Source organism: Salminus brasiliensis, chromosome 9 (genome assembly GCF_030463535.1).
Source record: "Salminus brasiliensis chromosome 9, fSalBra1.hap2, whole genome shotgun sequence".
Lineage (NCBI taxonomy): Eukaryota > Metazoa > Chordata > Actinopteri > Characiformes > Bryconidae > Salminus > Salminus brasiliensis.
Genome location: NC_132886.1, coordinates 39,537,318 through 39,565,256, shown reverse-complemented (window position 1 = coordinate 39,565,256; position 27,939 = coordinate 39,537,318). Strand labels below are relative to the sequence as shown.

General features: G+C 45.6%; 2 protein-coding genes across 2 annotated transcripts; both read right to left on the bottom strand.

Moving 5' to 3' along the window:
* Positions 1-1,184: 1,184 nt before the first annotated feature.
* gipc2 (GIPC PDZ domain containing family, member 2) lies at positions 1,185-18,392 on the bottom strand. The gene is made up of 6 exons (XM_072688377.1): positions 17,726-18,392; positions 4,790-4,975; positions 4,272-4,452; positions 3,960-4,072; positions 3,765-3,846; positions 1,185-2,835 (listed from the first exon to the last, which is right to left on the bottom strand). The coding sequence occupies exons 1-6, from the start codon at positions 17,987-17,989 to the stop codon at positions 2,684-2,686; spliced, it is 978 nt and encodes a 325-aa protein (XP_072544478.1). The 5' UTR covers positions 17,990-18,392; the 3' UTR covers positions 1,185-2,683.
* A 1,981-nt stretch (positions 18,393-20,373) lies between these two features.
* dnajb4 (DnaJ heat shock protein family (Hsp40) member B4) lies at positions 20,374-25,197 on the bottom strand. The gene is made up of 3 exons (XM_072688375.1): positions 24,647-25,197; positions 23,200-23,783; positions 20,374-21,088 (listed from the first exon to the last, which is right to left on the bottom strand). Exons 1-3 carry the CDS (start codon positions 24,855-24,857, stop codon positions 20,855-20,857), a joined length of 1,029 nt encoding a protein of 342 aa, XP_072544476.1. The 5' UTR covers positions 24,858-25,197; the 3' UTR covers positions 20,374-20,854.
* Between the last annotated feature and the right edge of the window lie 2,742 nt (positions 25,198-27,939).

Sequence of the window (27,939 nt, the reverse complement as noted above, 5' to 3'; positions counted from 1 at the left end):
GTCTCTATTGTCCAGGGAAGAAGGATTACTACTAGATTTTGGAGGAACATTGCAGTGAGGATTTGTTTGAATGTTGATGTTGAATGATGATCACCTTCCCAACTCATTCCAAACGTACTGGATGGAGCTCCACCATCATTCCAGTGAGCACAGTTCTTCCACTGCTCCACAGCTCAATGCTGGGGGCTTTATACTCCACCCCTTTAGCAGGATAAACTCTTTTTCTAATACCCTTGAAGAAACAATGAATGAGCAGATGTCCCAGTACTTTTGTCTATGTAGTGTAGGTTGGACAAATCAACGTTTTAATCCAGTGTGGTAAGACAGTAAACTTAGGAAAAGCAGAAAAGCGAGTTGCCTTTCAGGACACAGACTGAACTATTAGCTCAGAGTAGAAGAAAAGACCTGAAGAAGCTACTTGAGAGAGTAGCTTAGGTAGTGTTTACATGGGAATTAGTTTTTTTTTTTATTTGAAACACTCAGCATTTGGTTATTTAACCATGAAAAATAGCATCAAGCTTTATAAAAATGTGTATTTTGGGTTTTTACTTGTCAGGATTTACTTATCAGAGCTCTGAAAAATACCAGCATATAAATTTGAGCTCCTATCACCTACCCCCCTACTCAGTCTTCGTCTAACCCAGAGGTTCTCAAACCTTCTCAAACGCCTTCCTGTGTGAACAAACCCAACTCATTCCATAGACCCCCACAGAGGTGTACTCAACGTTCGTTTTTTTTTTTTCTAAAGAGTCTGAAAGTTTAACCTGCTGGTGTAATCGGTAGGCGTTGGGCCTAAATTCATGACCTGGTTTGCTAGAACCTTGAGACATAGTCCAGTTCAGTCTCACTAATAGCTAACTTGATGATGGGGTCACAATCTTGGTCTTCACTATTGAGTTGATTTCAACGTCAAAACGTCTCCTGTGGTTCCTATCAAAGTTTACACCGTCCCAGGGACCCCACTTTGAGAATCATGGGTGTAGATGCCAGCTCTTCAAATCTGGACCTTGAATCCAGTTTTCCATGTTGTGTCACACCTACCAAGGATTACGGATTAAGCCCAGGACTGGAAAAAAACTAGACTCCAGTTTTGTAGACCTGGCTTGTAAGATTGTAAAATCTAATTAATAAAACAATGTAGTAAAGTTGCTTCTTCACAATCAAACCAGCAGTACTACTCCATGAAGATCTACAGTATTTTATTAGTTGTCACAGTGAGTGAGGGAGTGGATTCTGACAGATCTGCTTAGAAATATAGGAGACAACCGACCCATGCCATCAAAAATAGTCTCCCTCCGCTTAACTAAGCAAGTACCTGTATTTGAGCACAGTAAGACATTATTCATACAAAATAAATGCCAGTAGATCCATGTAGGTGTACATACAAACAGTAATTTTTTTTTAAACACAAAGATCCCTTATAAATTGGTGCAGTACATGTGAAACTACTATGATTATTATTCGAAAAACAAAACAAAAACAGCCTAATCAATTTATTTATTTTCATCCAGCAGGTGGCGCACTAGTGCTATTAGAAAGCTTTCGGTTGTGGATTTTTCCAGGTCCACAACCCTTTAGAGGCTCACTAGTACACTTGTACGCTAGCCAGCTTTGAGCTACGCCAGTAAGACTTTCCACAGCTAGCTTAGCGATTCAAGATGGCACTTTGTTGAAAGTATAAAGTTGCTTTCCCGATCAAACACAGCAGATAATGAAGGCCTAGTCCTAGTCTAGTGTCTTCATAAACATTGTGCACAACAGGAAGTTTATTAAACATAATAAATTAAGACTGAAAATATATCTATCCGTCTATAAAATTACATTTTCTTTTAATATTCATGTACAAAAACTATTCTCTATAGGAATGTCAGAGAGAGAGATTACCCTTATCTAAAGTGAAGCTCTACGTTGAAGCCGTAGATATCGTATAAAACAGATTTCATGTAGATTTCCAGAGGCTAAAAATTCCTACAATCCTTCATAGAACCAATTTCCTAAGAAACACACACCTGCTTGGAATCTAAGGTCAGCGCCAGGCTAGTAAAAAGCCACTAGCACGTTACCAGCACATTGTTGCTCAAGGAAATAAAGTAGAAAAACATGCTGTTGGTTAAATTTACAGCAAGTCCGACCGGCCTCAGCTTACTGAAGCTTTGGAAATCATGTGACCGCTGCCTTGGTCACTTCTGGAATTCACTTATATGCATTTGTTCCCCTCGTTTAGGCCGGACTGATTTATCGCAGGAAAAAAGCCACCATATAAAAAAGTAAAACATTGTCTGATTGGTAGGTAGGACATGAAGTGACCGCTCACTGACCGCGTTACACAAACATTAGTAAATCAGCCTCAAAGGCACGTTCATGCTTAGAAAGAAATGAGCAAAAATGCGAATCAACCATAAAGCAATTAAATTTTTTTTTGTTTGTTTTATGCCAGATTACGAAGGCCGTGTTGGAATCACTGGGGTTTGCGTCTCTGCTCTACAGAACAGAGGGCTTTAACATGGCAGAAAACTAACAAGAGGTTAGTGCTACCCAGCAATGTAAGTACACTTTGAGTGAGCTATAGTATATGTGCCATCAGATCACAGTGGTGGGAATCGGCAGCACTCCCTTCTGCAGACTGCGTGCCTGCAGGTTCCCAAAGACTTAGCGGCGAGGTCCACCGGGTGTGGGCTGGGAATTAAAATCGCCCCTGCTTTGCATCTCCAATGGCTCCCCACACGTCGAACACGAACTCGTCAGGGAAGGCGAAGTCCCCGAGAGCTTCGTCTAGAGCCATGGCGAACTCATCCGGGTTCACCTTGTCCCGGCCAACCTCCACCATCGTTGCCGCTGTGGGGGAGAAACGGCGTTGTGATGTACAGTGAGGGTGCAGATTTAGTTCATAATGCGACGTACAAACCATACAGCTGCTAATATGATGGAATCCAGACAAAGTGCACTATATGGACACTGAAGTATTGGGACATCCCGTTCTAAACCCATAGGCCCCCTTCTGCAACTCAGCCCTGACCCCGCTCTGTAACTTTTTACGTGGTCTGACAGACACTCTGTGAGCTGTTCCTCCTAAACTCTTCCACTGTTCAATAATAATCCCACTCACAGCTGATGGAGGAAGATCTAGGAGGGAGGAAATTTCACCAGCTGACGTTGTTGTTGTTCTTGTTGCAGCATCGGTGTCTCCTATTACATACAGAACCACGCTGGAGTTCAGTGAGCTCTTTAGAACCACTCACCTGTGCCAATAAGATTGAATAAAACACCTCAATGCATTGATAAAGAGGTGTGTCCCAATACTTTTGTCCATTTAGTGCATATCCAAATACGATACCAATGTGAAAAACTCCAGTAGTCGCCTACCGTTCTCCTGGAGAGCTACCCCCCTGACAAGCTTCACCTCAAGCTAGGCTACAGTAACACACCTCATTCATCTGATCAGTGACCTGATGAGACTGTGGACGGGGGACCGTAATCAGTGGTCAGTTCTTGCAGTTCTTACAGAGCTGTTTCTTGGCTGGATGTTTAGCAAGAACCCCAGCAGCACTGTGGTGCATGTTGGCGTCACTGCAGCGCTGAGAATGGTCCACCGTCCCAAATATCATCTGGTCAGCAGCGGAACCTGACCACTGATGAGTTCTGAGTTGACTTATGAGGTATACTGGGGTCCATAGGATCAGCAAACGGAGGTACGAGGTAGGAGTTTCTAACAATAGGAATTTGTCATTGTATGTTGGAACAGTGTAGTACATTCATCCACCCACCTAATTCCGTGTCACGGATGCCCATGTAACTCTCGAGCAGGTCATCCACTTTCTTCACAGCCTTCTCCTCAAACTCTGTAGGCTGTGGAAGGAAAGCATTCAGAGTGACAACCATCCAACACGGTGCCCGGCCGCGCTGCACCGATTGCACACCAAGCAAGATCATTTCTGGTAATAACGGCGAAACCTTCTCACCATGTCCTCCACGGTCGCTGGGCCTTTGGAGCGTAATCTCAGAGTCCCTCTACCAGTCCCTATTTTGTTCTCTCCTCCAGGCTTGCCTCCTTTCGACCTTGGCTCCAGCATATCTGCGTTGACAGCAGTGCATTTCATGTTCATAACTGACAGGTCAGGACCAGACCACACATTCAGAATATCTGATGGATGTCACCCAAGCCACAATGACCATAAGGTATCGGTTCCTTTTCTTATCTTCTACCAACAACAATGATCTAATGGTCTAGTCCCAGCTGCAGGCAGATGCTGTACATATGGAGGAAGACTCACCAAAGGCCTTCATGGGCTCCACCAATTTGAGGGTGAAGGACTGATCTTTGGGCAAATCCTTCAGCATGCGGGCCACCTCGTAATGCCGCGTCCCGACGATATTCTTCCCGTTAATGCACTCGATATGGTCTCCCACACAGATCACCTTCACGCTGTCCACCACGCTGCCCTCCTTTATACGCTGCACACATACACAAGTAAGGTTATGCATGAAGGGTGGGCAGAGCTTTGAAACTACTGTACTGTACCTTGTTGGTTTCCCTTTACATGTACTAACCGATCGATAAACTACACCATCAGCAGTGCACCCGACCCGACCAGTCAGACTGGCTTGAGACCAAAGTTGACACCCTCAGCAAAAGATGAAGGGATATCCTATCTCTGATGGTTCCAGACAACAAAACAGGGCGTCTACGGTCACCTTCTAACATCATGCTTTCAGTGATATTGCGATCCAGTCATGTTGGGGCCCCTGGACTAAGTTACGGAAGTTCTCTTCAGGCCTCTAGCCATCCTACCTTTATGAAAGCATATCCGGCCCCATTGTCCGTGATGGTAAGGCCCAGGGCATCCTCGGCCTTGAACACCTCCACCTCCTTTTTGATCCCTTTAACGTGAGCGAAGATGAAGTCCTCCAGGCCGATCTGCCCTCCGAGAAGCTTCTCCATGTCGATCTTGTGTGTGTTGAGGGTGCAGAACAAAATCTGCCAGGAAGAAGGATGAGGAGGTGGTTAAGGTTCTGCAATTGAGACTGTACACACAGCGGAAGGCCTCAGTAGGTAGGCCTTAGCTACCTACCTGCAATAGGTTTGAATGTCTAAGCAGTTCAGAAGGAATTAAGGCAGTGGTTCCCAACCCTGACCTTGGAAGACTCTCTTCCCCAATCCAACACACCACCTTCAACTCAGGAAAGGCTTGTAAATTCGCCGATAAGCTGGATCAGGTATGTCGAGGAACAAGTTACTAAAGTCGTTTGTACTATGAATTGTTTTGGGGGCCTTTTGAAAGAAACCCCATTGGATTACTGTGTGGTGGGGCCTGAGCAGAGCCCATGAAATGGTGGTTTTGAGAGCTCAACAGACTTGGAAACATTATAATGCGATGCAATTTGAATATGCTAATTTTGCCCAGGCCTTATTAAGAGGCAGTGGCACTTTAAACAATGTTACAAAACCTGAACAGATTCCAGCAGCTGCTCCTTTACACTGAAACCTGATAGGTGAGGTCAGTCCAATGGGTTTGTTTAGATGACCTCTACATGGCCGACGGCTTGACGTCCACACCTTATATCCAGGGACCACGCAGGCCGATAGAGTGACCTTCTCACAGGTGCCAATCGCCCTCAAATCTGGCATCCTTTATTTCAGCGTGACCTCCTGGCAGCTCTGAAGGGAAATAACTCGACGCCTGGCAACGCGAGAGTAGATATCCGTTGCCAGATTTAAAGGCAGCCGTCGAGGGGCAGCAGGGCAGGAACGTTCTAGCAGGGGGATGTGTTTATTCCTGCTCTGCTCATGCTGGCAGCACAATGAGCTCTGGATTACGGCGGCACGGCAAGCGAGAACAAAGCGAGCTACGTTTCAAATGCTAATTTGGCTCATTTTCAGCAGCCGATCCTACGCCGTACACTCTTGTTGGTGAAGCGTCTTGCGACACACTCGCCGGTGCTGGTCTGACCTTTGAACAGAGGGCGCAGGACAAGGAATCTGAAGTCATAAAGGAAGAAAACAGTATATCGGTGTGTATCAATTAACCAGAGAATGCCCTTTGGTCACCCCGACAGACGAGGCCCGTTTTCTAACCCTTTCAGAGTGTTAGACACACATCAGCTGTGACGCACACACTGAGGGACGTTGCCCCTGGTTACCAGAAAGCATAAAAAGGCTTGGATTAAGAGGGAGCATGGGTAGGGGGGCTCGGACAGGGTGTGTATGTGTGGGGGGGGTATTTACAGGGCTTGAATTGCCAGGTTTTGCTCGCTCAAGTCTCTTGGCTCTGAGGGAAAAAATAATCATAAATAAAAAGCTGCTATCTGTGGGTGGATTCACAGACGCCCACACTGCCGTTGCCAAGGCTGCAGCAGCAGCAGCAATCGCGCCGCCTCCCACAAGCACTCTCACGCTTTCAAGTGAACAGGATGTTCCTGGGCAGCTTTGCTTCCTAGCACTGACGCACCACCCATAGAAGGGAGCACCATATGGGTCCAGCAAAGCTCCAGTCACTGCGGGGCGCCTTCAGTCCATGCGTCTACTTACTTACATTCCTTGATGCATGCTTGGTGTGTTTACTGCAGGCACATACTGTTCAGTGGTTTTTGCTACTGTAGCGATACTCTTCCCCCCCCCAATGATATCAGATGCAAATTTAAGTCCAAGTGCTGCATTGGAAGAATTGGTGCATTCAGATGGTTCCTGTAACCCCATGAATTTCCTCATTTACTAGAAGGATGTTGCATAAAACATCAAGAACCATCAGTGCTGGAACTGGAAGCTGCTGGAACACCAGTGTCACCCGTCTCTACAGTCAAGCAAGCTCTACATCACCATGGACTGTTAGACCACTTGCTGTCCAAGAAAAAGGAGACCCCTGCTCCAAACTCGACACCTTATCGACATACAGTTCGCAGCTGAAACACATGGACAACAAAGCCGTCTTTTAGAAGAACTTTTATGGTCTGATGAGACAAAGATTGAGTTGTTTGGTCATAATGACCAGAGTTATGTTTGGAGTAAGGGGAACGCATTCAACTGTTAAGCATGGTGGTGGTAGCATCATGCTCTGGGGCTGCCAGTGGTACAACTGGACTCAAACCTGGACAAAATTGCAAAATTGGGTGTTCCTACAGGACAGTGACCCCAAACACATAATGGGTGGTTGTGGAATGGATAAAGCAATGGCCTTCCCAAAGGCCTGACCTCAACCCTATCAATAATATGTTGACTGTGCTGTGAGAGTCAAGTCCTTGCCAAAATTAAATGAATAAATACACAATAAGAGCAGTCAAATATCCAACCTGAATTCTTCTAGAAGCTTGTTGATGGCTACCAAAAGTTGTCTGGTCAAGGTGCAACCTGCTAACGAACATTTTGGCCCTGTATTGAATTCAGAAAACCTGTTTATTATGTATTATGTATGTCGTCACTCATTCTGCTCCGGAACGAGAACCATACAAGGAGCTAATTAAAAGCCTAATATTGCCACTGACGGTCAAAGTCCATGATGAGTGTATGTACATTTTCAAAACAACTGTGACTATAAAAGTCAGAAGATACGTACTGACAATATTCAGGAGTTGATGACCGCCCGAATGCACCGTAATAGTCCCTATCTGAATGTTGAGATAATGGACATCGCCTTATTTATGAGATCACCTTGATTATTGACCGCCTGGGGATTTGAACAACATGTTGCTGCTACAGTTCTTTCGATACCTCAACCTAGAGTCTTATTATTGATTAGGGTTAGATTTACAAATACTTTGGCTGTGTTTCCTTCATTAACGTCATTGCATTACGTGTTATGAAATGTGCCATACAAAAAAGTTACACGGTTATTACTATTGCTTTGCAGAGAGCTGGACCAGAAATGATCTCACTCTGATAATGCCAGCATGTGCCAGGCCTCTTCCAAGCACTTCTGCAAAAGCTGAACGAGGCCTAAATCAGCGTAAGAGTGCTCTGGAGTAGGCTGGACAGCTTGTTTCTGTGGTAACGGGTACTATTCTGGGGCACGGCCGCACTAATTAAGCAAGAATGGACGTGGCAGAGCCTCAAGAGCGGCCGGCCCTCAGTATCAGTCAGGGGAAAAAAGAAAAAGGCACAAAGCCGGTGTTTACGGCGGGTTTGAGCTTTAAAGATTAACCTAGTTAAGGAGGTTAAAACGCTGATCCGGACATTATTCGAGCCACAGGACTTCCAACTGGACAGCATATGTTTGGGGGGGGGGGTCATTAAATCATTCTTTAAAATGACTGACTGAGTAGCTTATAAACGGACTAAGTTCAGGAGTTACAGGGGCCAGAAATGCTCTTCATCAGCAGCAATTCGTAGGAAATCATTACCCAGCGCTGAGACGGAAGCTGAGGTGGCAGGGAAGCTTATACCGCAACAGTTAGCATCATGCTAACTTGCATCAAGTTCAGTCATCTCTGACAAAGTTACTAATGTGGGTTTTTCGGACACTCTATGCCATGGTTGCCTACAAGGACTAAAGTATGGGCACAATTCGGGCTTCAAAATACCGCTACTACTGTTTTCAGCTATGCTAATAAGTCAAACAGTGTGAGAAATGACATAAGCTAGTTTATTAGCTGTTAGCCTCCATTACTTATCAGCTACATTTGCCTCAGAAAACCTAAAAGAAGCTAAACATCTAAATTAGGGCACATTGACTAAAGTGTGGACACAATCCAGGCTTCAAAATGCTGCTACTACTGTTGGTAGCTATGCTAACATGCTTTAGTCTATGTCTATTCAGAACAGTAAATCACAAACATGTTTATTAGCATGTAGCATCAACTACTTCATGAGCTATATTAGCCTCATAAAAACTAAAAAAGCGAAAGTATGGACAAAATACAGGCTTCAAACTGCTGCTGTGACTAGCATAGCTAAAACAATGTGCTTTAGTCTGTGTTTATAGATACAATTATGTCCAAACAGTGTCACTAACCACATTAGCAAGTTTATTAGCTGCTAGCTTTCATGACATCTCAGCTACATTTGCCTCAGAAAACCTAAAAGAAGCTAAACATCTAAATTAGGGTACATTGACTAAAGTGTGGACACAATCCAGGCTTCAAAATACCGCTACTACTGTTTTCAGCTATGCTAATATGCTTTAGGCTGAAGCCAGTAAGTCAAACAGTGTGAGAAATGACATAAGCTAGTTTATTAGCTGTTAGCCTTCATTACTTATCAGCTACATTTGCCTCAGAAAACCTAAAAGAAGCTAAACATCTAAATTAGGGCACATTGACTAAAGTGTGGACACAATCCAGGCTTCAAAATGCTGCTACTACTGTTGGTAGCTATGCTAACATGCTTTAGTCTATGTCTATTCAGAACAGTAAATCACAAACATGTTTATTAGCATGTAGCATCAACTACTTCATGAGCTATATTAGCCTCATAAAAACTAAAAAAGCGAAAGTATGGACAAAATACAGGCTTCAAACTGCTGCTGTGACTAGCATAGCTAAAACAATGTGCTTTAGTCTGTGTTTATAGATACAATTATGTCCAAACAGTGTCACTAACCACATTAGCTAGTTTATTAGCTGTTAGCTTTCATGACATCTCAGCTACATTTGCCTCAGAAAACCTAAAAGAAGCTAAACATCTAAATTAGGGTACATTGACTAAAGTGTGGACACAATTCAGGCTTCAAAATACCGCTACTACTGTTTTCAGCTATGCTAATATGCTTTAGGCTGAAGCCAGTAAGTCAAACAGTGTGAGAAATGACATAAGCTAGTTTATTAGCTGTTAGCTTTCATGACATCTCAGCTACATTAGCTAAATCAACTGAATTAGGGACTAAAATCAACTTAGTCTATGTTTGTAGAGAACAGTAAACCACATTAGCAAGTTTATTAGCAGGCGGTGTCTACTACTTAGCTACATTAGCCTCATAAAAACTAAAGAAGCTAAATTATGCAAAATTTGCAGGCTTCAAAATGCCGTTACTACTGTTTTAGCCATGTTATAGTCTGTGTTTATAGATATAAGTATCACTACAGTATAACTAACCACATAAGCAAGCCTGTTAGCTGTTGACTTCCATTACGTCTCAGCTACATTAGCTTATTTGTGTTTTACAAGGCTAATCAACTGAATTAGGGACTAAAATATGGACAATTCAGGCTTCAGGGTGTTGCTACTACTGTTTTAGCTATGCTAACATGCTTTGGTCTATGTTTATGCAGTAAACATAACAGTAAACAAAATGAGCAAGTTTATTAGCTGTTAGCTTCAAAATACTACAAACACTCTTCTTAGCTATGCTAATATGCTGTGGTCTGTGTTTGTAAAGAACAGTAGCTAAATCATACAGTATCAGAAACCGCATAAGCAAGTTTATTAGCTGTTAGCCATTTCTACTTAGCTACGTTAGCCTCAGGTAAAAATAAATAAATAAATAAATAAAGCAGATAAATTATGGACAAAATACATGCTTCAAAGTGCTGCTACTGTTTTAGCTATGCTAATGTGCTTTAGTCTGTGTTTATAGATATTAACAAGTCATACAGTATCTCTAACCACATTAGCAACCCTATTAGATGTTAGCTTCCATTACCCTCTCAGCTACATTAGCTTCTTTTTTTAACAAGTTTTTTTTGCTGTTAGCTTTTACTACTTTTCAGCTTCATTAGCCTCAAAAATGAAAGAAGCTAAAGTATAAGCCAGTTTATCAGCTGTTAGCTTCTTCTTGTTAGCCTGCATTAGCCTTAGAAAAAAATAAAGAAGCTAAAGTATGGACAAAATGCAGGCTTCAACATGTTTTAGCTATGCTAACATGCTAACAACAGTAAATCTGACAGTATCAGAAACCACATTAGCATGTTTATAAGCAGGCAGCTTTAACTAATTAGCTACATTAGCCTCAGAAAAAAATAAAGATGCTACATTGTGGACAATACAGGCTTCAAATGCTGCTACGACTGTTTTAAAAGCAAGCCTATTAGCTGTTAGCTTTATTTACATCTCAGCTACATTAGCTTCTTTCAGTTTCACAAGGCTAATCAACTAGCCAAAATCTGGACAAATCAGGCTTCAGAATTCTGCTACTGCTGTCTGAGCTAAGCTAACATGCGTTAGCATATGTTTATACAGAGGAGTGGACCACATAAGCAAGTTTATCAGCTGTTAGCTTCTCCTACTTAGCCACATTAGCCTTAGAAGCTAAATTATGGACAAAATACAGGCTTCCCAATCCTGCTACTACTGTTTTAGCCATGCTAATGTGCTTTAGCTCTTAGCTTCCATCACTTATCAGCTACATCAGCCTCGGAAAACTAAAAGCTAGCCTGAAGAAGATCATTTAGGTGATCAAGTTAAGGAGAAACTGTATGTCTGACTTTTCTGCAGGCTAATTAGCGCTCGGAGCGCGGCCAGGCCTGCGGTGGCTTACGGGTTTGAGCGCATTCCTCTCGGCCCGGGCAAGTTGTGCTTGTTTACAATTCGATCAATTCCGTGTTACCTAATAACCTGCGAGTGTCAGAGATAAAGGAGAATTCCATGATAGGGATGAGCTAGACCGTCGCTTCCACGTTTAGTCATCCTCCTTGTTTTGATCATAAAGAAGTAACGAGTGCAGAAACTGTCTGTGCGACTGTGGAGGACGGTGAATATTTAGCTAGCATATTTAAAGCTTAGCCTGTCTGTGGCCGCGGTGGGCTTGGTATTTTTAGCACTAGCTCTGCGCGGCGGTGCTAATTAATTCTCAGCAGGGCTGAGGCCTGGCGCGTACTCTCTCTTTCTCTCGGAAAGTGGAGTAACTGTAATGAAATATTACACACCATTCATCTGAAAGCAAAGATGCTGGTTAAGCAAAAGCACATCACGGCTTTCAACCAATCAGTGGCGATACCAGGCATGTGACTATGCAGTGCGCTGTATTATACTGAATTGTCTGGCAGATTATTAGCTTCCTATTAGCTTCCAGGACCTCGGAGTTCCTCCAGGAACTCCAAACATTGCTCAGTGCTCTTAGAGATTCCCGTAGGAACGTTGGGGATTCCTTAGTATGGAATCTGGGTCCTTAAAGAAGAGCTCCTAGAGGATTTGTAGACTTTGAGGAACTAGGAGGAACTTCTAAAACGTATCTACGCTTAAAGGTATAAGATCCTTGAAGAACTTCTGGAGGTTCTTCTATTTGAAACAGTGGAGAAATCACTTTAAGGAACCTTCAAGTAAAGGTTTTTCAAGAGAAAAGGGTATCTTGAAGGTTTCTCCACAGTTTTCATGTCCATCCACTCTAAAAAATAGGAGGTGCTACAAAATATTCTTTGAACAATTCCATAGAAGAACCACTTGTGGAACCATTTTTAAGGTTCTCACACTCAAACATGTGAAACGTTGGGGATTCCTTAGTATGGAATCTGGGTCCTTAAAGAAGAGCTCCTAGAGGATTTGTAGACTTTGAGGAACTAGGAGGAACTTCTAAAACGTATCTACGCTTAAAGGTATAAGATCCTTGAAGAACTTCTGGAGGTTCTTCTATTTGAAACAGTGGAGAAATCACTTTAAGGAACCTTCAAGAAAAGGTTTTTCAAGAGAAAAGGGTATCTTGAAGGTTTCTCCACAGTTTTCATGTCCATCCACTCTAAAAAATAGAGGTGCTACAAAAGATTCTTTGAACAATTCCATAGAAGAACCACTTGTGGAACCATTTTTAAGGTTCTCACACTCAAACATCTCTATGGAAAACATGGTTCTTTATGGAACTTACAGTGGTTCTTCTGTGGCATCACTCAGATAGCTTCTGAAAAGTCTGAAGATTAAAGCTGTAATCATAACACACCTCCATCTCCACCTGTTTATCACCTAGTACAACACAGGACTTGGCCTAGACCCTATACAGTGCAGAGCAGAACCAAATGGACTAAAGAGACCAATGGACGGCACGTAACAAGAACACCAAGCAGCAGAAAGACCAGGGCTGAAAGTCAAGCCTCTTCATAGCTTGTGTATTCCCTGCTCGCTGAGTTTTCACACTCTGCCACCTGCTCAGCTCATGCATGTTCTCCACTGACTCACACTCCTCTCTTGGATCTTCAGCAAGCGAGTCTGAATGTTCTACCTCAACACAGAAGCCCCGGTTCTCTCGGTTCTTCAGCTCTTTCAGTCCAACACTGAAAGCCCAAATCCTAGTAGACTCAGACTTTCCAAAGGGTCTATGGGTTTAAGCTCCACTGTTAAAGTTCGGAGCGGCATCCAACAATGCAAACATATGGAAATCATTTTTTTTTTTTTGCCTGTGGCATCGTTCATGAAGGTGAAGAGTTCAACAAGAAGCCCAGAAGCTTTTCCACTCGCTGTTCTACAAAAATCTGCTTTTTCAGAAGTGCAGAAGTGCCCAGACGTCATCCCTTTCCGAAATCCCAGACGGTGCTGTTAATTAAGCTGTAATTAAAAGGGTCAAGGCATTCATTAAACCCTTTCCTTAAGACCACACTCAGATCACCATGTGTTGGGTGTGTGTGGAGAAGTGGGCAGCGTGAGGGCCTGAGCCACTTTCCTAAGGGTCAGATCTATATGGCTCAGGTCACACACAGCACTGGAGGCCTGGGCTCTCTCTTAGGCCGCAACTGAACAGGCGGTTCTTGCAGTCGATGTGGAGAAATGGACAGCGGGAAGAGCGTGAGCCACTTTGGCGAGGGTCAGATCCTTATGGTCTAGAACGACCTCCTTAACGGCTCCAGCTCAGCAGTGGTGACCGCCTACCGATGGTGGTCCAAGAAGGGGGCGACCACCAACTGACAACAGGCTGTCGGGCACCCGAGGCTTAATGATGTGCAAGGGTGATGCCATGCCATTCGGTCTGGGCCAGACAGACAGACAAGACGGGGCACCCCTGCTGTGTGTGGGACCAGACCAGTTGGAGTGCCCATGCCGACCCCTGTCTACGGTCAAAAGTGTGCATCAGGACTGGACCTATGGAGCGGTGGAAGGTGGTGGCCAGTGAGTCCAGCTTACTTTTACGTTACGTTTTTGTATTGGATGAAAGGTGTGGCCTTACCCACGCTGCCTTTGCTTGACGTGTATTTCTATGGTCTACCTGGTCGTAGCATGCTGTAACTTGAAGGGCCCCGGGCTGATCTGCCTAGAAGAACGTCATAATAACTTCATTATATCTCTAGCAGCTCCTAAACAGCCTTCACCCTCGCTATTTAGCTTGGCCTCATGGTCTGTTGGAAAACGCAGAGGCACTGGAAAGCCCCAGCGAGCAGCTCTGGCATTCAAACTGTAAGCAAATGACCCCCTGGTGATGGATACCACATCATCTGTATTCATGGAACCAAACATGTGCCTTTATATTATTTCAGCGACGATGATAATAAACAGTCTTTGCCCAGTGGGGTCACAGTACAGACGCGCTCAACTGAGCTCAGGCTGTGAAAAACAATACCCTCCCAAAGCAGGCGACAAAGCGAGCCCATTTGCTCCATTCATTTTACATTGGGCTGTACGTGTTAATGGTGCACTCCAGTTACGGAGGCCTGGACACCCTTTTCTGCTACATTCAGCGCTCCTGTCAAACTCACCCACCAAAAAATTGCTAAAGCCCAAGCCAAGCAAACCACCCACATGCGGGCGCCACCCATTTCCACAGATCTCGCAGATAGACTGACTGATACGCCCGTGACCTGTGCGCTTCCTGGGTGTGGGCTTGGTTTATTTCCCACCTGTTTTCAGGGCACTCGGTGGTCCCACACGTGTAACGTCATTTTTAAGTCATTTCAAGTAATGAAGAGAGAGAGACAGAGAGCGCCATCTACAGACATGGAGTGAGCACAGCCAATTTGCACTCTCTTGGACTCTCTTGGTCGCTGATGGCAAAGAGACAACCTATCCCACACATTCTGAACTCACGAGTCCCCTCCAGCCATTAGAGGGGTAGCATATCTTGTTCGCTCCAAGCCCTGACAGACGGTCCAGTTAAACCAGTCCAGTGGCCTCTGGCTGGTAAAATGAGTGGGCAGGACCCTCAGTCCCATGAGAAGCATCACTGTGAACTTTCAGTTTTATCAGTTTCAGGCAGGTCCACTGCGCAGGACGTGAGGGACTTCCTCTGAGGGCCTGATCTAGCCCTACCCCCGCGAATAATCCCCAAACCCACCAATTATCACATGGCAAAGCCTCACCCCTGCACATCGCCTCACTGAGAACACGGGAAAGATACGAAACCACCAGTGAAAGCCACACTTTCTCACACGGATTGAGGCTAGTCTTGGGGACTAAGCTGCAATAATGCTAATAGTCCCCACTGATAATTAAGGAGGGCTTGATTTGGGCATGGGAAGCTCCCTGAACATCTTCCAATCAACATCAGAAAGGGAATGGTCCAAATCTGGAATTCTGTATCAATTTTCACTACAATACCCAGCATTCATTGTGCATTCAATGTGTCTGCAGTAGAGGCTAATTCAGCTTTGGTAACATTAGCTATGTGGCTTTGTTCTGCATTAGCCAGCTAATGTCAAAAAACAGCCCCGCCCTCAAATATCCACCCTGAGGGGTTTGTAGTTTTTCAAAAGACCCTCCTACCTTCAGGTTCCATCACCAGAAGGTCCTTCAAGTATATAAACCAGACTAACCTGCTCAAGACGTTACAACTGACCACTGCAGGAGGAAAGTAAGCATGCTAGAAGGACAAAAGTATTGGGACACAGCTCTTTAATCATTGAATACATGTGCGTCATTTCGTCCCATTTCCATTACAGGTGTATAAAATCAAGCCCCTAGCCCTGCAGTCTGCTTTTCCTCCACACATCAGTGAAAGAACGGGAGGTTCTGAAGAGCTCACTGAACTCCAGCGTGGTTCTGTATGTAATAGGAGACACCGCTGCACAACAACAAGAAGTCAGCTGGTGAAATTTCCTCCCTCCTAGATCTTCCCCCATCAGCTGTGAGTGGTGTTATTATTGAACAGTGGAAGAGTTTAGGAGGAACAGCTCACAGAGAGCAGCTCAGCCACCGAGTGTCTGTCAGACCACGTAAAGGTACAGATATTGTCCCAATATTTTTGTCCATATACTGTATTCTCATCTTGGTCGAGGGCCCAGAGCTATGAGGTTTTGTTCCCACAGCAATGATGCCCAATTCAGCTGAGATCAGACCTTATTGCCCAATACGGAGTTTCACCTGTTAGGAGCTCCGCTGTCCCTGCGATGGTTTCCCTGTTAATATATAACCAGCAGGTGACGCATCATGCTGCTACCTGCCCAGCCAACACTCAGCGCCCCACACCCAGCCCAGAGTCAGTCCAGGCAGAGAGATTACTCGTCTGACTGGTTTCTAGGAAGCACCCCTGAAAGCTAATCCTGCTCTCTACCAAACACGGCAGGGCAGAGCAGAGTTTACGGGCCCGAGCCTTCGCCTACCAGCCTTCACTTAGCAGCGCTCACCTACTAGCCTTCACCTACCAGCCTTCACTTAGCAGCCTTCACTTAGCAGCGCTCACCTACCAGACTTCACTTAGCAGACTTCACCTACCAGCCTTCACTTAGCAGCCTTCACTTAGCAGCGCTCACCTACCAGACTTCACTTAGCAGACTTCACTTAGCAGCGCTCACCTACCAGACTTCACCTACCAGCCTTCACCTATCAGCCTTCACCTACCAGCCTTCACTTACCAGCCTTCACCTACCAGCCTTCACCTATCAGCCTTCACCTACCAGACTTCACCTACCAGACTTCACCTACCAGCCTTCGCCTCACAAACATAAAGCACAAATACATATATTTACACATTATATATATATATATATATATACACAAATAGAAATTTGAATGAATGAATTACTAAATAATAAAAAACAGCGCCTTGACTGAGTGTGCTGTAGACGGTAAATCTATTTTATGCAATGATATATATGTGTGTATATGTGTGTGTGTGTGTGTGTGTGTATATATATATATATATATATATATATATATATATATATATATATATATATATATATATATGTCATTATCATAAAATAGATTTACCGTCTACAGCACACTCAGTCAAGGCGCTGTTTTTTATTATTTAGTAATTCATTCATTCAAATTTCTATTTGTACAGGAAGAGGCAGGACGTTTGAACTCATTCATTAATTAATTTGAATTAATATTTGTTTGTTTTTTAGATCATGTATTTCTTCTGAATATGAGAAACAAGACTTTTGGGAATTGTGTGGAGTTTTATTTTTTATTTATTTTTTATAATGTTTGTTTCTAAGTAAAAATAAAATGTTTCACAAACAAAACTTTTAATTTCTCTTGAGCATTTTGTTTTTAATTTGTGTTATATATATATACACATTTACATATATATGTTTAATATGTTTACATATATAAATTTAGCAAATAAAGACTAACTTACTATTAAAAGCACATGTTCTGGAGGATGTGTCCCCATATATTGTTCATACATTTTTAACAATTTATATATCTATAAAATCTACAATAATAGCAACATTTAAATGCCTACTTTAGCATCTTTTTTAAATGTTAAAAGAAGCTAATTAACGGTAATGATACTTGAATGTGCAGAAGATTCACCTATTTACTTATTTACACTGAGAGAAAATGCAAATATGTGTAATTTGACTATTTTCTATATTTACACACACTTTTAAATGCAAGGGCTGCCTGTAATACTTTTTATTATTATTTTTTAATTTATATATTATATATTATATATTTATTATCTTTTTACTCTCTCTCTCTCTCATGTGTGGTTACCTCAGTGGGCTGTATTCTGAAGGCCTCTGCTATCTTGCTGTACAGCTCTTTGACGTTGCTGAAGCCCTCTATCCGGCCGGTGGCGCTGCCGTGAGCGAGCTGCGTGTGGAAGACCAGCCGGGGCCTGAGCGCTGCGGGCGGGGGAGCCACCCCGCCGCTGCCGCCGTTCAGCTCCGGCTTCCCCACACTGCCCACCTCCTCATTCTCCACCAGATGGGAGCTCTCCCGCGACTTGTTCTTCTTCCTCCTCAGCCCCAGAGGCATGGCTGCTCTCACATACACACACTCACACACACTCTCACTCTCTCTCTCACACACACTCTCACTCTCACACACACACACACACACACTCTCACACACTCAGGCGCAGGTGGGGCTCATTGGAAACAACGACAACCTGTAGCAAAACGAGGTCCTCCTCAGTGCCCTGCCCTTCCTCGGAGTAAAGTGTGGAATTTGTCAGATAAGCTCGACTGATCCTCCTGCTGATCCTCCTGCTGTTCCTCCTGCTGCTGATCCTCCTCCTGCTGCTGTTCGTAAACTCCGGGCACGAAAACAATGCTGACAGTGTTTCCCCACAGGGCTCTGCCTCAGTGCGCACGCGCAGTGAGCGCGCCTACGTCATGCTGAAACTCATTCACCTGCCTCAGGTACTCCAGTGTTCCGTTTTCCACCCCAAAGCAGAAATAATGGCTGGGGAAGTGAGGAACGGTGGGGATCTGCTGCCAAAGGGGACGCCCCCCAACCTCCCCTCACCTCCCCTCCCCTCCCCCCCAGGTTGGTGTGGGCATGGGCAACCATCTGCACATCTGCCAATCAGCAGCAGTGAAGCCACCACTGAAGGTAAAGGGGGATTCCGGCCCACCTGCGTTATATTTCATATGTTATGCTCACTACAATATCCAGCATGCATTGCGTGGGGATCTGAGCTGGACTGGGCCATCTAGAACATCAGGCAGGTGTTTTGGAGACACCTGCCTGTTCTCGGTATGTAGGGGTCAGCACCAACCAAGGGTGGTCCAAGGTAGGCCAATCAACAGTGGGCGCCCAAGGCTTCACGGACGCTCGTGGAGGCTCCAGGAATCTGCTGCTAAGGTCCTGGGCTTCCAGATACCCCAGGACACAATATTAGGCAGGTGGTTTTAATGTTATGGCCGACCATAAAAGGCTGAATCTTTTGGATCCTGCACCCAAACAGTGTGCTAAATCACAAGCAAGGAGTCATGCAACCTGTGGCTAAAGGGTAGTGGCTTTCTCCTACTCCTACACTCAATGGACAAAAGTATTGGGACGCCTGCTTATTCATTATTTCTCTTAAATTCAAGAATATTTAAAAAAAAAAAAAAACACAAGCTGATCCTGCTTTTGTTGGAGTAACAGTCCAGGGAGGAAGGCTTTCTACTAGATTTTGATGGAGCATTGCTGTGAGGATTTGATTGCATTCAGCGACAAGAGGCATCTTAGTCAGGTCAAGATGTTGGATCCCAAATCTTAATCCCCAGCTTATCCCAAAAGTGTTGGATGGAGAACCAACCATCATTCCAGAGAACACAGGGCTTTATACCCCTCTACTAGCCCACGCCTGGCATTATTAGGCAGCATGGTGCCAATAGGTGTTGTCATGTTGTTCATCTGCTGGGCAGTATTTCTCCACAGGGCCTAGACAAGCTCTGTGCATGCATGCATGCATGCATGCATTGATTACAAGGGGTGTCCGCAAACATTTGGACACATAGTGTATTTTGACATGGATGATTGTGAACGTCTGCAGTGTACATAAGAAGTCATAGGCATGTGACCACATCCTTCAGCTCATCATCTTAGCCACAGGTGGAGGACAGCTCCTTTCTGCTGTAGCTCCCTCTAGCTGTAATGAAGATTACTGCAGGTTGCTGGCCAGCTACCTTTGGCCAGCATTAGCATGTGGCTCACCTCTCGGCTCTTTCTGTGAGCTTGGTGAGAACCTACACTTGAACTGAACACGACCTGCTCAACCAACAGGGCTACAGGAAGTGATGTAATTAGATGTCATTAAATGTAATTAAACGTTCTTTCTGCTTTCATCAGTCAAAACAAATCTGAACACTTGGCACATTTTTCAGGCCTGATTGCTCAACATTCCCCAGGCAGCTTGGAGACCGAGGTGCAGCTAAACATGTGGCGTCCCCTGCTGGACGTTTGAACATCTGCATTATCCCTTCCTAGCTGTTCTGCACAAGCTAGGTTCAAACCGCAGTGGTTTATTGGGACAGTCCGGACCAGGGGGGTGGGCAATCTGCTAAACCTAGCCATTGACTGGTGAGGTGAGCATGACCTCCAGGACCGGAATTGCCCACCCCTGGTCCAGATGCTTTGGTACCGCCTATCCTTGGATGGCATTGCGAATGGTCTAGGTCTAGGAAAGTAAAAATCCACCCCAGCTGCAGTTGGAAAGATAATTCTGGGGTGGATTTTTGGACTTTCTAGATCTTTCTAGGAGGAGTTGCCACCTCTGCTCATATCTGACAACCACCTCAGGCCTCAAGCTGTAGGTCTCAACATGACCTGTAATGAGCAGAGGTGGCAACATCAGGCCTCAAGCTGTAGGCCTCAATATGACCTCACGGAACATTTTCAGAAGCAAGAAGTAAAAATCGGGCACCACACGGTTTCACAGTTTACAACTTCAGCTGTAATTACGTTCGTTGTATAAACACTCGTCATGGCGGCTCCTCTCAACAAGGAGAGTGCTGACCGTGTAGAAACACATACAAATAATGCTACTCTGTAAAACGTAGTCAACAGTCCTCTCGCTCGTTCCTTCTCCGAGGTACCGAACGAGAAAAGAAAAAACCATGGTGGGAAAGAAGTGAAATTCTGACGTTTTACTTCTGAGACATGGAGTTTGCACGTTGAGCACTTTTATGGCCTGGTTTCAGCATGCAGCAAAAAAAGGACTAAACTAAACAGTAAATAGATTCAAAAATAGAAATTGCACATTCTTTATGGGGCGTAGCGGTGATTTGTCAAGAACGCGAAAGGATTTTAGGGCGGGGGGTTGTGTGGTGGTAGGGGGGGGGGGTGTAGTAGTTCTTGGGACATGTCATTTCAATGTCATTTCAGTCTGGTCCCATTCTCATTTTCATGTTTTTATGAAGTAGGCAAGTGCCGCTTCAGGACGTCCTTGGCGTTGGACGGCAGAGTGTCCGGAAAGTTCACGTCAAATTCCACTATGAGGTCCCCTCTCTGATCCGGGTTTTTAGGGAAGGGCAACCCCTGTCCGGCGATGATCTTCCTCATGCCGGGTTTGATGACGTCGGTTATCTTCATGTTGCACGTTTTCCCGTCTATCGTTGACACGGTAACGGAGCAGCCACACAACGACTGGAATCAAAAAATGAGAAAAGAAAAGGCTTTAGACATTTATTGACCACCATATAAAGGAGAAGGGGGGTGGGGGGATGGGGGGTGAGGTCAACACTTTCATAACTGAGGTTGTCATCATGATACCAAGTGTACATGCCCCGCTCATCACTGTCTAAACACCAGGGGACCGGTGATCACCGACCCCAGATACAATCAAACCAGCCGAGACATGTTCGGTATCTGACGTGTGCTTCTTTAGAACAGAATGGGAGATGCTAGGCTAATGCCAAGTTTGCTACCGCCAATGACCTCACCCCTTCGCTGAGCACTTGCAATGCTAGGAGGGCAATGACCACTGGCCCGCCACTGCCGCCTTTAGAACTGCCACCAAAGCGGACGCGCTCGGAGGAAAGCGCCGGGTCCCCAGCTCCTCCGCTGCATCGCTTTTAGAAAGCAGAGAGGGGGGAGAGAGCGCCATCCGCCCACCCGGAGAGAGGGTGCACAATCATGCTCTCTCAGACTCTGGCTGCTGATGGCAAAGCGGCAAAGCTCAGCCCCCCGCAGTCAAACTGTGTTCTAAACCACACTGATTTGCCTAGCACCGTTAGCCTAGCATCTCCCATTCTAAACTAAAGAAGCACACGCCGGGTACCAAACTCCATGTGGTGTCCACTCTCGGGTTCTTTAGGGGTTCCTCGGTCAAAGCAGCAGCTCTATACGGATTCATGACAACTCAAAGGATCATCTGGATGCTTGGACGGTTCTTCGAAGGTTCTTCGTATACAAGAAGAAAGCTTGCCTAGATGTTTCTTTATAGAACTATTTAACGTACAACCAAAAAGGGTTCTACTTTTCTCCCCTCAAAAGAACCCTTGCAACCCACTAGAGCAAAGAACCAGCAGGATGTACAGTGCATGGTTGCTCTATTCCCAATCCCAGTTCTAGGGACTCCCCATTACGGTGCTTGTGTTCTAGCATGCCTAAATGAGCCCATTAGCTAACTGAGAAGATTCCTGCGTGCTGGATCGGGTGTGTTTGACACCAAATGGGATCCTCAGGACCGGTGCATATGGGCATGAGTACGATAAGCCAACTCCAGGGCTCAATATTACAAAGGCAGGGCCGTTTCCACAGCCGTGATGATGTGTCGGGCTAGACTACGGGCCTGTCGAATGCGGTTATTCCTGTGTGGACCTCGTACAGAGCCTTGTACAGTCATGGGCAGCAGATATTACCTCTACTTGAAAGTCAGCGCGCCTCTTATGTAATGTGAAGCATGAGCGGCGAGGGATGCTAGTTAGATCAGCTGTTCGGTGGCTAAAGACGAGCATCCGCCCCCTTAAATCTGTTCTCAGCTTACTAGAAGCTCCTTGTAAGGCAGAATCAGTGGGAAGCGAAAGGCACCGGTTTTACCCTCAGCAGTGTTGTTGTGCTGCGCTCGGATGGTGAACCGCTATACTAGGAACCTATCCAGTTTACGGATGTGATGGAAATCTCTTGTAGCTCCATTACCAGCTCTTTCCGATAAAGCAATAAGGCAACATGGAACATCTGCACCGATCAGCCATAACCTGATCTGCTCGATATTGAGTAGGTCATCCTTGTGCCATCAAAACAGCTCTGACCGGTCGAGACATGGACTTCACTAGATCTCTGAAGGGGTCCTATCTGTCCTATCTGGAACACCAAGTCCTGTATACGGTGAGGTGGGGCCTCCATGAGCATCAATTAGCCTTCTTCCTGGAGGAACCTCTTAAACTGCTTTGGGGAACCTTCAAGAAAAGGTTTTAGAAGTAAACGCTTCCTTGAAGGTTCTTCAAAGCACCTTAAGAGGTTCCTCCACAGTTTGTAATGGAAGAACCCCCTTGAATTTGGAATAAACAATGAATAAGCAGGTGTCCCAATACTTTTGTCCATATATTACATATTCACCCTTGACACTGGAACCACTTCCCCACTCAGCGATGATATTTGTTGTACGTACGTCATATGATACCAGAAGACACCAATACAGAGAACCATTTAACCATTTGAGTTGTCATTGTTCTATGTGGAACCGCAATGTGGAACCGCAACGTGGAACCCTTGCGTACCCACCCCAAACTAAAGCCAAGCCTGGGCGACCTCACCTGCCGCAAACTGACGCGCACCGGGTAGACGATATCCGAGCCCTCCCGTCTGAAGTGGGCGTGGGGCTTGTCCTTGATGACGAAGACGATATCAGCCGGGATGGTGTTGGGCGCCTCGTCGCCCTCGCGGGGGAACGTGATCTTGGTGCCCTCCTTCCAGCCTCGCTTGATCTCGATGGTCAAGATCTTGTCCTCCGTCCTCATGGTGCGTCCGTCCGGGTTCAGCCGCTTGCGGGAGATCTTCATGCGCTTGGTGCAGCCGTGAAAAACCTCCTCCAGCGACACTCGGAGCTCGTGGTGGATGGCCGGGTCCTGCTTCCTGCTCCGCGGCTGGCCGCCCAGGCCCACATGCCGCTCGCCGCGGGGGAACCCGTTGATGTTGAAGCTGGTGAAGGAGCCGAACGGGTCGCTGCCGTCCACCTCCATGTCGTCGTCGTCCCTGCCGTTCACCTTCCTGCCGAAGAACATCTCGAACGGGTTGGCGCCGCCGAAGAAGGTGGCGAAGGTGGCGTGGGGGTCTCCGTGGAAGGTGTAGGTGAAGTTGCTGCCCTGTCCATCAGTGGGACCCCCACCTCCTTTAAGACCTGGGAATTGGGGGAATTTACATGGTTAGGAGGTTCGGTGCGGAACGCCACCAAGTCACAACCACATCTGGTGGCTTTCTCCACCACAACCCAGTCCATTCCCCACCCACGTCCCCATTTAAGCCACCAACCTAGACCAGACTAGACAGCAAGTGGCTCACAAATGCTGACGGACGTCCCCTGCATACCACACCTGGTACCACAGATGTCCCCGACCCATCCAAACACACCATTTGTTATGCAACGGCTCCTCTGCATCTCTGGATTCCCAACGAATACAAGGCCCACATGTACCGACGGGACCACCTACATCCCTGACTGCTCAAATGACCCAGTATAGACTATAGGGTTAATGCATATACAGTCTCTGGGCCCATTATATGGGTATATATGGAACCTTATGGAATAACGGGCTGCAATTATGGCCTGGAAAACTGGGAAGTAAGCCAGATGGGATTTGACCACACAAACCATGACCACACGGGCCATTTTGCCCCAATATGGATAATTATGTGGTCTCTTATAGACGAGCTCACTGACGTTATGCCAAAGGCAGGCTAGGAATGCTGCTGTGTAGGATATGATTATATTGAAATATAAAAATAAAAATGCTTTATTATGATTATATGAAGCAGTTATGACATATTTTAGTGGTTTATATCTTTATTTGCAGTGAAAAATATGGGAATCAGGGTGAAAATGGCTTGTCTTTGGAATTTTCCCGTTCCACCTTAAATGGGGCAGCAGTTACGTTCTGGCGCCTGAGGCGCCAGAACGTAACTGCTGCCCCATTTAAGGTGGAACGGGAAAATTCCAAAGACAAGCCGGCGAAGACGAAGCCGGACACCGAGACATACCCTTACCTTCCTCTCCATATTGATCGTATATCTCCCGTTTCTTGGGGTCGCTCAACACCTCATAAGCCTCGGCAATCTCCTTAAATTTCTCGCTAGCATTGGGCGCCTTGTTTTTATCCGGGTGCCATTTTAGCGCCTGCTTTCTGTACGCCTTTTTAACGTCCTCCTCGGCGGCTCCTTTCGAGATCCCCAGAATTTTGTAATAGTCCTTGCCCATGTTTTTAAGCCTCCTTCGGTCAGATTGGGACGGTTATCCTGTGGGGAAATAATAAAAATGAACCACCATGAATGGGTCCGGGTAGGCGCCGGTGCCGAGATGGTGGTGCCGAGTGATGGCACGGCGCAGGCGGGCAGCTGGGCTATATGGAGGCGGTCACTCGATGCTCTGGCTGGTGTTTTTTACTCTGCTTTTCTGGCTCTCTCCCTGGTCCCCTCTTTAAATAGCCATCCCGCCCTCCCTCGGACCCAGGCTGCACCCCTAGAAACCGTGGGCTCTTTCTAGAAAGCGGACGCCAAACGGCGCGTCATCATCCCCTACGTCCACAGTCTCAAATTAGTGCTCAGAAATGTGCCATGAAATCACTCATTCCAGCTTTTCTCAGCTTCATTGTGGGTTTAGGATGCTTTAGAGAAAGTTTAGAATGATTCAAAGTCATCTGGTATATGGGTTCTGGTGGTCCTGGTGGTCCTGGTGGTCCAAAACATACCCTATGACTAGTATAGTATTGATGGACTGGCTGGTTGACTAGTTTGGGAAAGCTGGTCATGGGTTTTGGTCTTTGTGCTGGGCGTGCTGGACGACCAACGTGGTCATGTTGGTGGTCCAAGCTGGGTTTTGGTGGTCCTGGTGGTCAGAAACATACCCTATGACTAGTATAGTATTGATGGACTGGCTGGTTGACTAGTTTGGGAAAGCTGGTCATGGGTTTTGGTCTTCATGCTGGGTGTGCTGGACGACCAATGTGGTCATGTTGGTGGTCCAAGCTGGGTTTTGGTGGTCCTGGTGGTCCAAAACATACCCTATGACTAGTATAGCATTAATGGACTGGCTGGTTGACTAGTATGGGAAAGCTGGTCGTGCCAACGTGGTCAGGTTGGTGGTCTAAGCTGGGTTTTGGTGGTCCTGGTGGTCAGAAACATACCCTATGACTAGTATAGTATTGATGGGCTAGCTGGTTGACTAGTTTGGGAAAGCTGGTCATGGGTTTTGGTCTTTGTGCTGGGCGTGCTGGACGACCAACGTGGTTACGTTGGTGGTCTAAGCTGGGTTTTGGTGGTCCTGGTGGTCAGAAACATACCCTATGACTAGTATAGTATTGATGGGCTAGCTGGTTGACTAGTTTGGGAAAGCTGGTCATGGGTTTTGTCTTCATGCTGGACGACCAACGTGGTCATGTTGGTGGTCTAAGTTGGGTTTTGGTGGTCCTGGTGGTCAGAAACATACCTTATGACTAGTGTAGCATTGATTGACTGGCTGGTTGACTAGTTTGGGAAAGCTGGTCATGGGTTTTGGTCTTCTGATCTTCTGGCCAGCTGGGTTTTGGTGGTCCTGGTGGCCAAAAACATACCTTATGACTAGTGTAGCATTGATGGACTGGCTTGTTGACTAGTTTGGTCAAGCTGGTCATGGATTTTGGTCTTCATGCTGGTCGTGCTGGGCGACCAACATGGTCAGGTTGGTGGTCTAAGCTGGGTTTTGGTGGTCCTGGTGGTTGGAAGCTGGTCTTCCAGGCCAAAACATACCCTATGACTAGCATAGCCTAGGTTTTCATCCGAGTTTGATGGACTAGCTGGTCTTTCAGCTCAACCAAGCTGGTGGACTAGTTTGGAAAAGCTGGGTGGCCAGTTTGGCTGAGCTTGGTCTTGCTAGTCAATAAACTTGGTCATACTGGTGGACTAGTGTGGTCATGCTGCTCATGCTGGTCAACCAACCTGACCGTGGGGGCCTTACCTCTTGACTTAATGATCTGCTGCTAACGTCTCGCTCTTTCCATTATTCCATGTCAAACCCTGAGACGTGGTCAAATCCTGAACTCCTTTGAGGACGTTATGTTGCCCCTGTCCATCCACAACCCATCTACAACTCTGTGTCTAGCCGGAACAGTGGCATTAGGCTGCTAGCTAGCGGGCACTGTGGGCCTGGGGGGCTTGGTTGCTGGCTATGTCAACTAGCAGGAAACAAAGCTGCCACAGATGTAGGCTACTGCAGATCATTCCCTATAAATAGCCAGTGGGATATCTGTGATATTAAAAGACAGAATCCCCCCACCAACCCACCCTTCCAGGACGGAAAGTCCAAAACGTCCAAGTCATCTGGACTATCACCACTATTAATACCCCTAACGCCTCCCCTACCAAATCTCGCCTAGTCACCTGCAAACTGTGAGCCGGTCAGTCCTGATACTCTGGTACCAGTACCACTCACACAATGCCATGACCAGCTGGTCTACCAGCATGGCCTACATGACCATGCTAGTCAGCCAGCTTGGGTCGACGTGACCAGCAAAACCAAGCTGGTTCACCAGCATGACCAAGGTGGTCGACCAGCATGACCAGACTGATCCACCAGTATGACCAGCTTGACCTAGCTAACTGGTCAAACCATCAAACTCAAATGTAAACATACGCAACGATGCTCAACTTGCTTACCAGTGTGAGGTATGTTTTGAATGACCACCTGAATTACCATCGTTTCCACCACCTTGACCATCAAGGATCTTGCCACCTCTCAAGTCTGAAATATGAGCTGACGTCACTCTGTTAACCATATAAGATGCGGCTTCTTGCGACCCCTGCTGGTCACTGAGCGGAACTACAACAGTTCAAGTGGGTGCAATCCCACATGACTCAGCGGTACCTGCGGAGGCAGACAGCCAGTTTTTACACAGAGACCCAGAACAGAACAGAACAGAACAGAACCTGGAGCATAAAACTGTTTATTCAGAAATAAAAAACACAACGTTTTTTAATCGAGACTTTCGTTTTTTTTATTCACAAATAATTTTTAAAGGGGCTTTTCATTGGCATTCAAGCGATTAACACATTAAAAACACTAGTTAACGCTAAATATAAAATAATAAAATGCAGGTTTACATATCCTTCGAATACAAAATAATAATAATAATAATAATAATAATAATAATAATAATAATAATAATGAATAGATGCATAAAAAACACTTGTTAACGCTAAAAAGCTTTTTAAAATATTTAAAAAGATATAAATATATATTTAAAATTTTATGTATGTAATTAAACATGTATGTACCTGCATATACATATACACATACTTAACTACAG

Bases quoted from the DNA above. Each gene is read 5' to 3' on its own strand.
- gipc2 (XM_072688377.1), bottom strand. From the start codon at position 17,989: ATGCCTCTGGGGCTGAGGAGGAAGAAGAACAAGTCGCGGGAGAGCTCC. The intron at 4,453-4,789 runs GTAGGATGGCTA...GTATGTGTGCAG, and splicing joins CCGGATATGCTTTCATAAAG to CGTATAAAGGAGGGCAGCGT. The intron at 3,847-3,959 runs GTGAGAAGGTTT...TTCCTTCCACAG, and splicing joins CAGCGACCGTGGAGGACATG to CCTACAGAGTTTGAGGAGAA.
- dnajb4 (XM_072688375.1), bottom strand. From the start codon at position 24,857: ATGGGCAAGGACTATTACAAAATTCTGGGGATCTCGAAAGGAGCCGCC. The intron at 23,784-24,646 runs GTAAGGGTATGT...CCCAATTCCCAG, and splicing joins CGATCAATATGGAGAGGAAG to GTCTTAAAGGAGGTGGGGGT. The intron at 21,089-23,199 runs GTGAGGTCGCCC...TTTTGATTCCAG, and splicing joins TGCGCGTCAGTTTGCGGCAG to TCGTTGTGTGGCTGCTCCGT.